This window comes from Pantherophis guttatus, chromosome 4 (assembly GCF_059756535.1).
Source record: "Pantherophis guttatus breed Tessera chromosome 4, ASM5975653v1, whole genome shotgun sequence".
NCBI lineage: Eukaryota > Metazoa > Chordata > Lepidosauria > Squamata > Colubridae > Pantherophis > Pantherophis guttatus.
In genome coordinates, this window is record NC_142066.1 from 5,837,396 (window position 1) to 5,851,817 (window position 14,422).

Genomic DNA, 14,422 nt, shown 5'->3' on the forward strand with positions numbered 1-14,422 from the left:
TGCTTTTCTCTGCACTCTTTCTAGAGCCTCAACATCTTTTTTTATAGCGTGGTGACCAAAACTGGATGCAGTACTTTAGGTGTGATTTTACTAAGGCTTTATAGAGTAGTGTTAGTACCTCACTATCACAGTTGTTGAGGTTGAAGGAAAACGCAAATGATGGAACTGCATGGTTCAGAATTAGAAAGATGCCAATTTGGAAATAACTGATTTTCCAAAGCTCCAGAAGGCAAGAGAAGAAACAATGGATGGAAACTCATCAAGGAGAGAAGCAACCTGGAATTGAGGAGAACCTTTCCTTCCAATTCAATTTCAATTAATGAAGATTAACAGAGTTGGAAGGGACCTTGTAGGTCATCTAGTCCAACCTCCCACCCAAGCAGGAGACCTTACACCCTTTCTTACAGATGGCAGTCCAATTTCTTCTTGGAAGCCTCCATTGATGAAGCTCTCACAACATCCAGAGGCAACTTCTGTTCCATCGGTTGATTGTTCTCCCTGTCAGAAAATTCCTAGGTTGAATCTCTCCTTGTTCAGTTTCCATCCATTATTCCTTGTCTGGCCTTCAGGTGCCTTGGGAAATAGCTTGACCCCTTCCTCTCTGGGGCAGCCCCTTAAATATTGGAACACTGCTATCATACCCATAGTGTGCGCGCTTACATTTGCGAACTAGTAACGAAGGTAAGTGATTACCATCTCTGCCTCTAGGACCGACCGGTTTGATCGCCTTGCAGTCCAAGGGACTCGCAGGAGTCTTCTCCAGCACCAGAGTTCAAAGGCCTCCATTCTTTGGCGCTCAGCCTTCCTTATGGTCCAACTTTCACAGCCATCCATTGCAACTGGGAAAACCATAGCCTTGACTCTACGCACTTATGATGGCAGGGTGATGACTCTGATTTTTACTGTGCTGTCTAGATTTGCCATAGCTTTCCTCCCCAGGAGCAAGCGTCTTTTAATTTCTTGGCTGCAGTCCCCATCTACGGTGATCTTGGATCCCAGGAAAATAAAACCTGTCACTACCTCCATTTCTTCCCCATCTATTTGCCAGGAATTGAGAGGGCCGGGTGCCATGATCTTAGTTTTTTTAATGTTGAGTTTCAAGCCAAATTCAAATTCAAATCTTTATTGTCAGTGCACAACATATGTACAATGAGATTGGTCGAGCTCCCTCAGTGCGCCCCCCCTCAACACAATACAGCTCACAGTGAAGACAGAAAACCCCTAACCCAATAAATCATATTAACAAAACACCCAGTCCTATTGCACCAGTGTGAACATGTTACACATTGCATCGGCCCTGCAGTCCATCATACTACGTAGTTATGATGTTATTTCTCATTCAGGAGTCCGACAGCCCATGGATAAAAACTGTTCTTCAGCCTGTTTGTGCGGCTACCTATGCTTCTATATCTCCTTCCCGATGATAGGAGGGTAAAGAAGTGGCGACTAGGGTGAGAGTCTTCCCAGCTTTTGCACTCTCCTTCTTCACCCACATCAAGAGGCTCTTTAGTTCCTCTTCACTTTCTGCCATTAGAGTGGTATCATCTGCATATCTGAGGTTGTTGATATCTTATTTATTTATTAATTAATTAATTAATTAATTTATTTTATTTCTATACCGCCCTTCTCCCGAAGGACTCAGGGCGGTGTACAGACTAATTAAAAACACAAAGACAGACAAAATTTAAAAATAATTAAAATTATTAAATAATAGGCCCAATTTATAAAACCCTGAATTTAAAATCCCATTTAAAGCCAATTAAAATCTTTATATTGATAGCCCAGCCTGGCGGAACAATATGGTTTTGAGGGCACAGCGAAATACACGGAGATCAGAGATTTTGCGAATTTCTGGGGGGAGTTCATTCCACAGGGCTGGGGCTCCCACAGAGAAGGCCCTCCCCCTGGGTGTCGCCATCTGACATAATTTGGCCGATGTCACCCTGAGGAGACCCTCTCTCTGGGAGCAGACTGGCCAATGGGAGGCTACTGGTGGCAGAAGATGGTCTCGAAGGTATCCAGGTCCAATGCCATGGAGCGCTTTAAAGGTGGTAACCAACACCTTAAATCGCACCCGGAAGACCACTGGGAGCCAGTGCAGCTCACACAGGAGGGGTGTCACATGGGCGCAACGAGTTGTGCCCATAACCACCCGTGCGGCCGCATTCTGGACCAGTTGGAGCCTCCGGGTGCTTTTCAAGGGGAGCCCCATGTAGAGAGCATTACAATAGTCCAACCGGGAGGTAACAAGGGCATGAGTGACCGTGCGCAGGGCGTCCCGGTCCAGAAAGGGCTGCAACTGGCGAATCAGATGAACCTGATAAAAGGCCCCCCTGGCCACGGCCGTCATATGCTCTTCTAAAGACAGCCGTGCGTCCAGGAGGACACCCAGATTGTGAGCCCTCTCTGTGGGGGGGCAAAGATTCACCCCCAATAGTCAGCGATGGCACCTGCTGACTATATCGGGGTGCCGGAAGCCACAGCCACTCAGTCTTGGAGGGGTTGAGTCTGAGCCTATTTTTCCCATCCAAACCCGCACGGCCTCCAGGCAGCGAGACATCACATCAAGGGCATCGTGGGGTGGTCTGGGGTGGAGATGTACAGCTGAGTATCATCAGCGTACAGATGGACTCTCACCCCAAAACCACGGATGATCTCACCCAGCGGCTTCACCTAAATGTTGAACAGAAGGGGCGAGAGGACTGACCCCTGCGGCACTCCCCATGCAAGGCGCCTTGAAGTCAACCTCTGCCCCCCTGTCAACACGAACTGCGAACGGTCTGAGAGGAAGGAGGAGAACCACCGCAAAACGGTGCCCCATATCTTAATGAATCTTAATTTCATCTTGTGATTTATCTAGCCCCGCCTTTCTCACGATGTCCTCTGCATATAAGTTAAATAGGCAGGGCGACAGTATACAAGCCTTGCCGAACTCCTTTCCCAATTTTGAACCAATCAGTGGTTCTGTGTCCAGTTCTCACTGTTGCTTCTTGATCCGCATATAGGTTTCTCATTGTCTCTAATCATGGATATTTCTTTTGTTCTCTCTCTCTCTCTCTCTCTCTTTTAACATTTTATTTATACATTTGTTTTTAACATACGTAAGTGCTTAGCAAACAGTGTATTATCTGGGTCAATTTCCTTATACATAATCATGATTTCCAATTTCCAATTTCTCCCTCCTGTTGTCTAACCATTGATTAAACAAATCCCATGTTAAAAAGTATCTTCTTTATCCTTTATCTTTAATGTCAACCTATCCATTTCTGCACAATCTAGTATTTTTTAAAATTATTATTTTCTTCTGTAGGCGTTTCCTCATTTTTCCCAAAGTGGTGCAAATGCAATTCTCGTGGCTGTTCTCCCTCTTGATGGCCTGTGCCTAATTTATGTTTTAGAATTTTAAAATTTATAATTGATATATCCACAGGTCCCCAATATCAAGAGTACATTTTTTCCCCTACCCAAAAACAGCATGTAAGGGATAAAAGAATCTCACACTGCACTACATTCATCAGGTTCTTAGCTACACCCCAAGGTGCTTTTTCAAGAGGTGGCTGGACTTTCTGGTTTTTCTTTGAAGACATTTTGCTTCTCATCCAAGAAGCTTCTTTGGCTCTGAAGAAACTTCTTGGATGAGCCGAAGAAGCTTCTTGGATGAGAAGTGAAACATACAGAGAGAGATACAGAGAGAGGGTGAGAGAGAGGGAGGCGGGAGAGAGATAGAGGGGGAGAGAGAGGGGAAGATAGAGAGGGAGAGGGGGAGAGAGATACACAGGGGGAGAGGAAGAGGGGGAAAGAGAGATACAGAGAGAGGGGGAGAGAGGGGGAGAAAGAGGGAGAGGAGGAGAGATATACAGAGAGATACACAGAGAGAGGGGAAGATAGAGAGGGAGAGGGGTTGAGAGAGACATAGAGAGATATGGAGAGAGGGTGAGAGTGGGGAGAGAGAGACAGAGAGGGGGAGAGAGAGGGGAAGATAGAAAGGGAGAAGGGGGAGAGAGACAGAGAGATACAGAGAGAGAAGGGGGGGAGAGAGGGGAAGATAGAGAGGGAGAGGGGGAGAGAGAGGGGAAGATAGAGAGGGAGAGGGGGAAAGAGAGTTACAGAAAGAGAGACAGGGAGAGGGGGAGAAAGAGAGACATAGATACAGAGAGAGAGGGGGGAGAGAAAAGGGTTTTGTGGTTCCTGGTTCTCTGCCCTAATGACCGGCTGGGTAGGCATGGCTGGGGGTGTCATCATGTGACTGGTGGAAATGTGTGATGTCGAGTTGGCCACGCCCACCCAGGTTTTTTGGCGCCCAGTGTTTTTTTTTCCCCTGTGGGAAATGGGTCCAAATGGCTCTTTGAGTGTTTAAGGTTGCAGACCCCTGCTCGAAGCTGATGATCTAATAATCTTTGTTCCATTGCCAAAGAGAAAATGCCTTCAACATTTAAGTGTGGCCGCCCCAAGCAGCAGTTACGGTTAAACACGATAAAGAATGTGCGCTAAATATTCTCCTGACTCCTTTTCCTTTTCTTTCCCGCCATTCAAATAGAAAGCCAAGCACCTCTTCTCTCTACATCCTCCCACCTCCAGCAGAACAACTGAATTTGCAAGAAGTACTCAGTCTCACATGCCTCATTGAAGGTTTTGATCCTAGAGACATCTTTGTGAAATGGCTCCAGAATGGGCAACCGGTCAGTGAATCAACATACCACACTGGCCCACCCAATTTACAGTCCAACACACCTGAACAGTATTTTGCCTATAGCAGGTTGACCATTAGCAAGCAGGAATGGAATACTGGCGATATCTTCTCTTGCCAGGTGGCCCATGAAGCCTTACCATTCCACGTCAATCAGAAGACCATACAGAAGTCCACAGGGAAACCAACTATAGTCAATGTCCCCTTAATCCTCTCTGAAGCCACCAACATCTTCTACTAAAATTCTGTTGAGAAACCTTCGTTTGTTCTGCTCCCGCCAGCCTCTGTTTTCTCCTGCTTCATGGTTGAGAATTCAATATATATATATATTTCTTCGTAGGGTTTATGTGTGTTTTTCTTCTAGCCAGGTTTTCCCTACGTAGCCAAGGTTTTTTTGTAGCTCCAGCTCAGTAGAATCACATCTACTCGGTTCTGGGCTTTTTTCCTTTCTGACACCTAGCAAGCTCTAACTGCTAGGTGGGAGACCTAAATAGATCCATTTCTAGCTCATTAGCTGTCATCAGTAGGCCACACCCATGAAAATTGATACTGTACCTTTACAGGGAGGATACATAAGACATGGGTGTGGCCTACTGATGTGGGCTAGAGCTGTCCCTACTTTCCCTTCTGTTCCTTGGGTCGGGGGAGTCTCTGCGCCTGTATCTGTTGTCTGATGGGGATCTATCGGGGGAAGCAGGAAGTAATGATGACTGGGCGGGTGGGCAGTCGCGCCACCATCGCTACCGGTTCTCCGAACCACCGGCCATCATTGCTACCGGATCAGCTGACCCGGTCCAAACCGGAAGCATTTCACCCCTGATATAAAAGTAAAGGTAAATGTTCCCCTCGCACATTGGCACAAAATCCATGCCCGTAGTTATCTGAAAAGGAGTCAACCCAGTACTGCTGTGTATTGCATTATTATAAGCCACTTCTGCGAATGGTAGTAGGTCCGCCCAGTTTTCTTGTTGATAATTTACATAACACCTAATGTATTGTTCCACCATTGAGTTCAACTTCTCAGCCGATCCGTTAGTCAATGGGTGGAAAGCTGAGCTAAGCCCAAGGGACGACCCAATCGACCGTAGGAACTTTCTTTAGAACTTAGCGGTAAACGGACCCCATGATCCGATATTATTCTCCTTGGAACCCCATGTAGCCGGTAGATATGTTTCACAAACAGCTTTGCCAGTTTCTTGGCCGTCGCAGGCAGTGAAGTGTGTTTGCTTGGAGAATAAATCAATGACAGTCCAGATCACCTTGTTCCCCTCACTGTCAGGGAGCTCAACTATGAAGTCCATTGCAATCTCCTCCCAGGGCTTGTTGGGTTTGGCCACAGTCTGGAGTAACCCGGGGGGGGGGGGGCTTCCCTGGTCTGGACTTCATGATGGCACAGGTGGTGCAGCGTCTTACATAGTCTTCCACATCAGCTTTCATTTTTGGCCACCAGAATTGTCTCCTAGTCAAATGGAGAGTTTTTTAAAAGTCCAAAGTGGCTGCCTAGTCGAGAATCATGACTCTTCTTTAGCACCAAGAGTCACATGCTGCGGGGCACATAAATCTTACTCCCTTCCATGCCAACCCTTCTCTTAGGGTCAGATCTGCCTGGTTTCCCTTGAACCAGGAATCAGTCGAGAGCACCGCTTTTAGCTCTGCTGTTAACTTGTCTTCAGGGAGGTTGGAACCATGGTGCATTTGCCCTCTGGTGCGAGCTTGGGCGGCTGGCTGAGTTTCCGAGATCATGGCATGAACTATCTCTTCCCGTTGGCTGTCAAATTGGGGCTTACGGAAGAGAGAGCATCAGCTAAAAGGTTCCCCCCCCCGGAATGTACTTAGGTTCCAAAAATAAACAGCCCAAATTTATTATTTATTATTTATTTATTAGTTCAATTTCTATGCCGCCTTTCTCCAGAGACTCAGGGCAGCTTACAATGCATTAAAAAAAAATAATTAAAAATTAAAACATTAAAACCCATTCACACCAAATCCCCTCCGAGGTCCACTGAGTTTTGTCAACAAGACCGGTGGTCCAATTTCAGGGCTTGCAAGGAGAAGTCACAGGAATTGTCCAATCCAGGAATACAGGGAGTAGTTTTCAGCAAAGCCAGAAACCAGCAAGCTCCAGACTAACCTTCCAGGCAATGGCCAATTAGCCCACCCAACAGATAACCAGCTGCTTCAAACACAAACATAAACACTTTTACACAACTGAATTAAATCCACGAGATGCAGAGTTCCAGAAACACAAACAACCATCTGGCCATGACCCACACACATTGCTTCCAGCAACGCCTCCCTCGGCCTGCTGTGCTAAACAGCCTCTCCCTTTGCAACCCGTTAAGAGGGGTAGAGCAGTGGTGGGATCCTGCCAGTTTAACAACCAGTTCGGTGATCTCATGCTTCACGCGTGCCCGTGCCTGCACAGTTTTACGAAAACTTACCTTCCGCCTTACTGCTGCGGAGTAACACAGCTGAGGCGCGGCAATCCGCTCTGCCACGCAAATCAGCTGAGAAGATATAGGTCAGTAAAGTGCAGGGGCAGGCAGGTGGGCCCGCCTGATCGTCGGAGTTACTGGTTTGCCTGAACCAGTCCAAACCGGTAGAATCCCACCCCTAGGGCAGAGCCTTTTCCCAAGGGTGAAATGTAAAATTTGTTACTACCGGTTCTGTGGGCGTGGCTTGGTGGTGGTGGGGTAATGTGACTGGGTGGGCGTGGCCAACTTTTTTTTTTAAACTTTTCAAAGCATTTTTTCTAATGCTTTCAAAAGCCTCTGCTGATCAGGCAACTCAGCTGGGATCGTCAGAGACTTTTCAAAGCATTTTTTTTACCACCTCTTCGGCCAAGAGGTTGCAGAAAAAAATGCTTTGAAAAGCCTCTGACGATCCCAGCTGAGCCACACAATCATCAGAGGCATTTTTTTTACTTTTAAAAGTATTTTTTCATCGGAAGAGGTTGTAGAAAAAATGCTTTTAAAAGTAAAAAAAAAAGCCTCTGATGATCGTGCGGCTCACCTGGGCTTGGTGGTGGTGGTGGTGGTGGTGGGGGCGCAGGGATTTTTGCTACCAGTTCTCCAAACCACCAGCCACCATTGCTACCGGATCGGGTGACCCAGTCTGAACAGGGAGCATTTCACCCCTGCCTTTTCCCCATCTCTCTACCCTGCGCAGGCTAGCATCCACCAAGGCTGGCAGCTCCTCCCCCTCTTCCTCATCTTCCAAGTGTGGTCTTATTAAAACAACAGAGTTGGAAGGGACCTTGGAGGTCTTCTAGAATCTAGTCCAACCCACTGCTGAGGCAGGGACCCCTACACCACTACAAAGTGGTACTAACTCTGCACTTGATCTTGATTCTATGGTTCTAGTAATAAATCAGTAAAATTGGACCTACCTTTGTGGATCTGGTCGTTCACACCTGTCATTAACCTTTTCAATTAACCAGATGAATGTCAAGCATGAAACCTATCCCTGGGCCCTCTTCTTCCACCCATACCTGTCCCACCATCTTTGCTCCCAATGAAAAACTTCTACTCATAATTTAAAGTTGTTTTATATCCAATGTGTGTTGAGCAGATTTTTTCCAGGAAGGAGGAAAGAGGACAGTTCAATAAAAGGGAATTATTCAGCAGTCAAGAGGAGTGATATTTGCAGAAGACATCCTGGTCTTGTTATGAAAGACCAGGATGTCTTTCGTAACAAGCCCATGGTTTGATCTGCCATCTTAGGCTTCATGCCAAATGCCTCAAGGGAGAAGCATGAAGTCAAATAGATGTACCTGTTGTGTTTGTACAACTATTCTCTATTATGAATTATTATTTAGCAAAAGGATGCAGGAACATTTCCCAATCTTGGTGTTCCTCCAACTAAATGACTTTCAGAAGATGACCTTGGCCAGGGTTATTTCCAAATTGGCATCTTTCTAATTCTGTACCATGCAGTTCCATCATTTGTGTTTTCCTTCAACCTCAACAACTGTGATAGTGAGGTACTAACACCACTCTATAAAGCCTTAGTGAGATCACACCTAGAGTACAGCATCCAGTTTTGGTCACCACGCTATAAAAAAGATGTTGAGACTCTAAAAAGGGTGCAGAGAAGAGCTACCAAGGTGATTAGGGGACTGGAGGCTAAAACATATGATGAACGGTTGCAGGAAGCAGGCATGGCTAGTCTGGTGAAGAGAAGGACCAGAGGAGACATGATAGTAGTGTTCCAATATTTGAGGGGCTGCCACAGGGGCTGCCATTTCTCTCCCTCCATACATCTTTCATGTTTATTTCCTCTATCATCTTGAAGAAAGATTTTGGTAATGTCTTTCTATTATGTCTTGTTGCTTTATGTATTTTATAGCCCAAGCTTTCATTCACAATTCCATTAAAATCTCCCATCATACATATATTATCATATTCCATTTCAATTATTTTATTATGTAATTTTCTATAAAAGTCTCTTTGATTGTCATTTGGAGCATATATTGCTACTAGAAGAATTTTCATATTATTATCAATTAATTCCACCATCAGGATTCTACCTTCTTCGTCTGCATATTTTTGCTCCGCCAGTATTGCATTTTTAATATATAAAGCAACTCCTCTCTTTTTACTTTGTGATAGTGATAGAAAAGTTCTTCCAAGTTTTGGTTGTATCAATAGTTGTTCATGCTGTTTTTTTAATATGCACTTCTTGTAAACAAATTATGTCAAATTTTAGTTTCTCTAATTTATGAAATACTTTCCTCCTTTAATAGCTGAATTTAGTCCATTTACATTTATTGAAATTAATTTCCTTTCTTCCATGTTCATATTTTATATGTAGGTTTTGTTGTTCTAGTTGATCTTACTTCACATTGTTCCTTATATTCCACAACCCCACCGACAGCTCCTTCTGTTGATTCAAGAATTGCCAGTTCTTCTTCTGTGAATGTAATTGGATTACATTCACAGTACTTGCATTACTACTTCTTTTTCTTTAAGAAATTCATCGTAAAAAGCTCTTGCTTTCTCAATTGTATTCAATCTATATCTTTGGAGCTGCCATGTGAGAGTTAATTCTTCTGGGACCAGCCATCTATAGTTAACTCCTTTTTGAATCAGGATTTTTGTCAAGAATTGGTATTCTCTTCTCAGCTCTCTAATCTTTCTTGGTATTTGTTTCAAGACAGCCACTTCTTTCTCCTTGTACTTCAGGGTTTTTTCTCTAGCTGCCTGAAGTATTTGTGTTTTAATCGATTTCTTGATCAATCTTATGTGTACTTCTCTTGGCAGTTTGTTGCACATAGCATATCTGGTATAAATCGATAAATTTCGTCGACCCCATCCATCACCTTCTCTTTAATAATTTCTAGTGCCTCAGGCAGCATATTAATCATAATATCCACCCAATTTTCTCCTTTTTCTTCCTCCACATTTTGTAATCTCAAATAAAATTCTGCTTTATCCATCTCCCATCCAATAAAACCACTTGTTTCTTCTTCAACCTCTCCCAGTCTATTCTCTATTTCTTTTATTTTTTCCTCCTTTTGATCATCTCTCTTCTCTAGTTTTGACATTCTTTCTTCATATTTTGACATTGTTTGCCGAATACTGACCACTTTTTCATCCATTTTTTGAACTTTCTCATCTGTCTTAAGTAGTTGTTGTTCCATTCTTAAAACTGTTTGAAAAATCATTTGTAGTGATGGGTCATTCTCTTTCTCCTTCTCTTGCTGCAACATTGCTTGTATAGATCATTTTCCTCCAGATGGTGATGAAGAAGGCATGGAGGCAGCAACTCCCACTGTTGCTACTTTTGAATATCCAGCCAAAGCAATGTCCAGGAAAAAAAAACGAAGTTTTAAAAAGAAAAGGCCAAACAAATAAAAAAGGGAGGAAAAATCAATAAAAAGCCAAATTCTTCAGGTTCTTTCAAACCCTAATCCTTTAAGTGGATACAAAAAGGAGGAAGAAGAGGGTAGAAAAAACAAAAAGGAAAAAAAGAAAAAAAAGATATGTAGAAGTATAACCAAGAGCTGACAAAACAAAAACAAAAACAAAAAAAAGAATAAAAAATAGTGTATAAAGTCTACTTAAATATTATATTTTGGCTACTGAGCTGTTACTTAAAAAAACATGGAAACAAAATATCTTTTCCAGTAGGTGGCAGTACACTCTCCTAGCTTCCCTATTTTAAATATTTTATTATTTTAAAGTCTAGGTCTTTTCCGTTTAAAATTAATACAAAATTACAAAGGGAGAAAGAGAAAAAGGAAAGAAAGAGAAAAAAAGTGTCCATCTAAGCAGTCAAACCAAACTCTTCAATTGTTTTCTTTTAAAAAGGCAGACTTTAAAAAATTAGCAATGCTAATCTTCTCACTTCAGTCCAGTCCTGGGTTATAGTGAAAGTGAGACACTTAAGTCTTTCAAATTAGATAATTAGGTGTTAAAAGAAAAACTTTTCCCAGGTCATTTTGCCGCTTCTCCTCTCTTACTCTCTATCTCCAGCTTCAAAATCTTTTTCCTTTAGGGTGTTCTTTGTATCATTTAAAGAAGTTAAGATTCTCTCACCAAGCTGATTCACTGTCTTTCCTTCCTCTTTTCCTGAAACTGCCCCAGCCTCGGCAGCCCCATGGCTGCTGCTCTGCTGCCAGAAAAAGAGCTTTCCTGGATCAACCAGGGACTTTGCGATGTCCCTGGGATCCACAGGATGTGCTCTCCACTACCACACCTAAAACTAGACTGTGGGGTCCGAGATGGACCGTCCAGCAGTGGAGTTATCAGCAGGAATTCTGGAGCCCCAGAAATTCCCGTCGTCTCGCAGAGGCATCAGCTTCCAGTCTCCATCCATTGTTTCTTGTCTTGCCTTCTGGAGTTTTGGAAAATAAGTTATTTCCAAATTTGCATCTTTCTAATTCTGTACCATGCAGTTCCATCATTTGTGTTTTCCTTCAACCTCAACAACTGTGATAGTGAGGTACTAACACCACTCTTAGTAAGTCTTTTTATGTCTTAGTAAGACTTAGTAAGATCACATCTAGAGTACTGCATCCAGTTTTGGTCACCATGCTATAAAAAAAAGATGTTGAGGCTCTAGAAAGAGTGCAGAGAAGAACAACCAGGATGATGAGGGGGCTGGAGGCTAAAACATACGATGAACGGTTGCAGGAAGTGGGCATGGCTAGTCTAGTGAAGAGAATGTCAGAGTATATTCATCAACTGGAATAGGACATAGTAACAAAGTCAGTCAATTGGGAGCTGAGACAGACTGGAGACAGGGCATGTCTTAGTCTGCAGCTTCTGAGTCTGTGCAGAGAAAAAATGAAACTAGTCTCTCTACTGCTGTACTCTGTGTGTGAATATGTCTGCTGATCTGAGTTGAAGAATCAATTATTGGTATTGTAAATACTTTATGTGTTATTATGAATATAAAGAAGTTAATGAACCCAGCTGATTCAGTTATCTGTGTCTGCTTCTGGATTTGATTTTGTTACAAACTCTAACAGACAAGGACCAGGGGAGACAAGGTTGTTGTCAGCCCTGGAGGACATCTTTTTCTTGGATTCTTCAGGGCTGCGACAAACAAACCTTTGTCAGACCAATTCTCAAATACAGCTCATCTGCCTGGAATCCACACTGTACATCGGACATTAATACGATTAAACGGGTCCAGAGGTACTTCACAAGAAGAATACTCCACTCCTCTAATCAATATAATTCCCTGTGTCACCAGACTTGAAATTTTGGACAATCTTGGAAATCTTTGGAAATCTTGGATAATCTAGAACTGTGTCGCCTGTGGCCTGATCTACGCACAGTACACAAAATTATCTGCTACAACATCTTACCTGTCAACGACTTCTTCAGCTTCAACCTCAATAATACATGGGCAAACAATCGGTACAAACTCAAGGTAAACCCCTCCAAACTCAATTGCAAAAAATACGACTTCAGCAACAGAGCGGTTAACGCCTGGAATGGCGACCTGAGTCCATTGTTATATTCTCTAACCCTCACAGCTTCAACCTCAAACTGTCTACCATGGACCTCATCCCATTCCTAAGAGGTGCGTAAAGGGGGCGTGCATAAGAGCACCATCGTGCCTACTGTCCCTGTCCTACTGTCCCCATTTATTTGTTTTCATTTCTTTCGTTCATATCCATGTTTATATTTACACCTGCTATCTTGTACATGTTTGACAAACTAATAAATACAAATACATTTAGTGCTGTGGAAAACTGGGAGGGAGGATTGCATGGAGTAGCAGGGATATATAGTCAAAACAACATTCCTTTCTCAGAGAATCAAGGACATTCGGCCTGCACCTGGAGTGGCGTGACTGGGAGGCATCTCCAGTTGGGACGGTGCATTGATTGGACCATAAGATGGACATGTGGGTGCAGAGGAAGGGACTTGGACTTTCTTTTGGGTGGGGAAAACCTGGAAGCTTTCAGATTCGGGTTTTCCCAGATGTTCCAATATGACATCTCCAATAAAATGGAATTATGAAGAACTGCTGGCCTTGAAGTCTTCTTTCATTGGGGGTGTTACTTGGAACCCTGACATTAATCCGAATCTCCTTTAAAATGTTTACCAGCTCCCTGACCTCTGGGATGCTTTTCGGGTCCTGAGCCCTGAATGCTGACCCGACACTGGGCAGTGCGAAGACACAGGGAAGATGGAGGAGAAAACTGTGATCACAGAGGGAGCCACAGGAGCTGGTTCAATGGTCTATGTTGAGACCTTCTACACCCTTTCTGAAGCTGTGATGAAGGCAGAAGACGTTCCCAAAGGGGAACGCTGACAGGGAGCCCCACCCAAAGAGCCAGTGTCATGGCAAGCCGCTCAACTGGATCCCTCACTATGGAGTAAAGTTGCGGGAACTGCGCTGCCCCAAGAGTTGCTGACCAGGGCGATGCTGTGGGAACAGCAGATGGGGGTGAGCAGAGTGGGACCGACCCTTATTTTATTGGGGATGTTACTTGGAACCCTGACAGTTGTTCTATATCCATCTGTGTTGAACAGATTTTTTTCCAGGAAGGAGAAATGGGGACAGTTCAATTAAAGGGAATTATTCAGCTGTCAAGAGGAGTGATATTTGCAGCTGACTGTCTAAAACCAAATCCTGGCCATTTTACGAAATGCTGCCCATAGTTTACTCTGCCATCTTAGGCTTCATGCCAAATGCCTCAAGGGAGAAGCATGAAGTCAAATAGATGTACCTGTTGTGTTTGTACAACTATTCTCTATTATGAATTATTATTTAGCAAAAGGATGCAGGAACATTTCCCAATCTTGGTGTTCCTCCAACTAAATGACTTTCAGAAGATGACCTTGGCTAGCGTTATTTCCAAATTGGCATCTTTCCAATTCTGTACCATGCAGTTCCATCATTTGTGTTTTCCTTCAACCTCAACAACTGTGATAGTGAGGTACTAACACTACTCTATAAAGCCTTAGTAAGATCACACCTAGAGTACAGCATCCAGTTTTGGTCACCACGCTATAAAAAAGATGTTGAGACTCTAAAAAGGGTGCAGAGAAGAGCTACCAAGGTGATGAGGGGACTGGAGGCTAAAACATACTACGAACGGTTGCAGGAACTGGGCCTGGCTAGTGTAGTGAAGAGAAGGACCAGGGAAGACATGAGAGCAGTCTTCCAATATTTGAGGGGCTTCCCCAGAGAAGAAGGGGTCAAGCTATTTTCCAAGGCACCTGAAGGCCAGACAAGGAATAATGGAGAGATTCAACCTAGAAATAAGGAGAA

The 14,422-nt window shown here is 43.8% G+C and overlaps 1 gene segment (V, D, J or C); it reads left to right on the plus strand.

The window, feature by feature from the left end:
- The window catches only part of LOC148113616 (Ig mu chain C region-like), a 42,036-nt gene extending 37,108 nt beyond the window's left edge, over positions 1-4,928 (plus strand). The window contains 1 exon segment of the C gene segment in view: positions 4,538-4,928. Coding sequence covers positions 4,538-4,928 — 391 coding nt within the window.
- Positions 4,929-14,422: the final 9,494 nt, after the last annotated feature.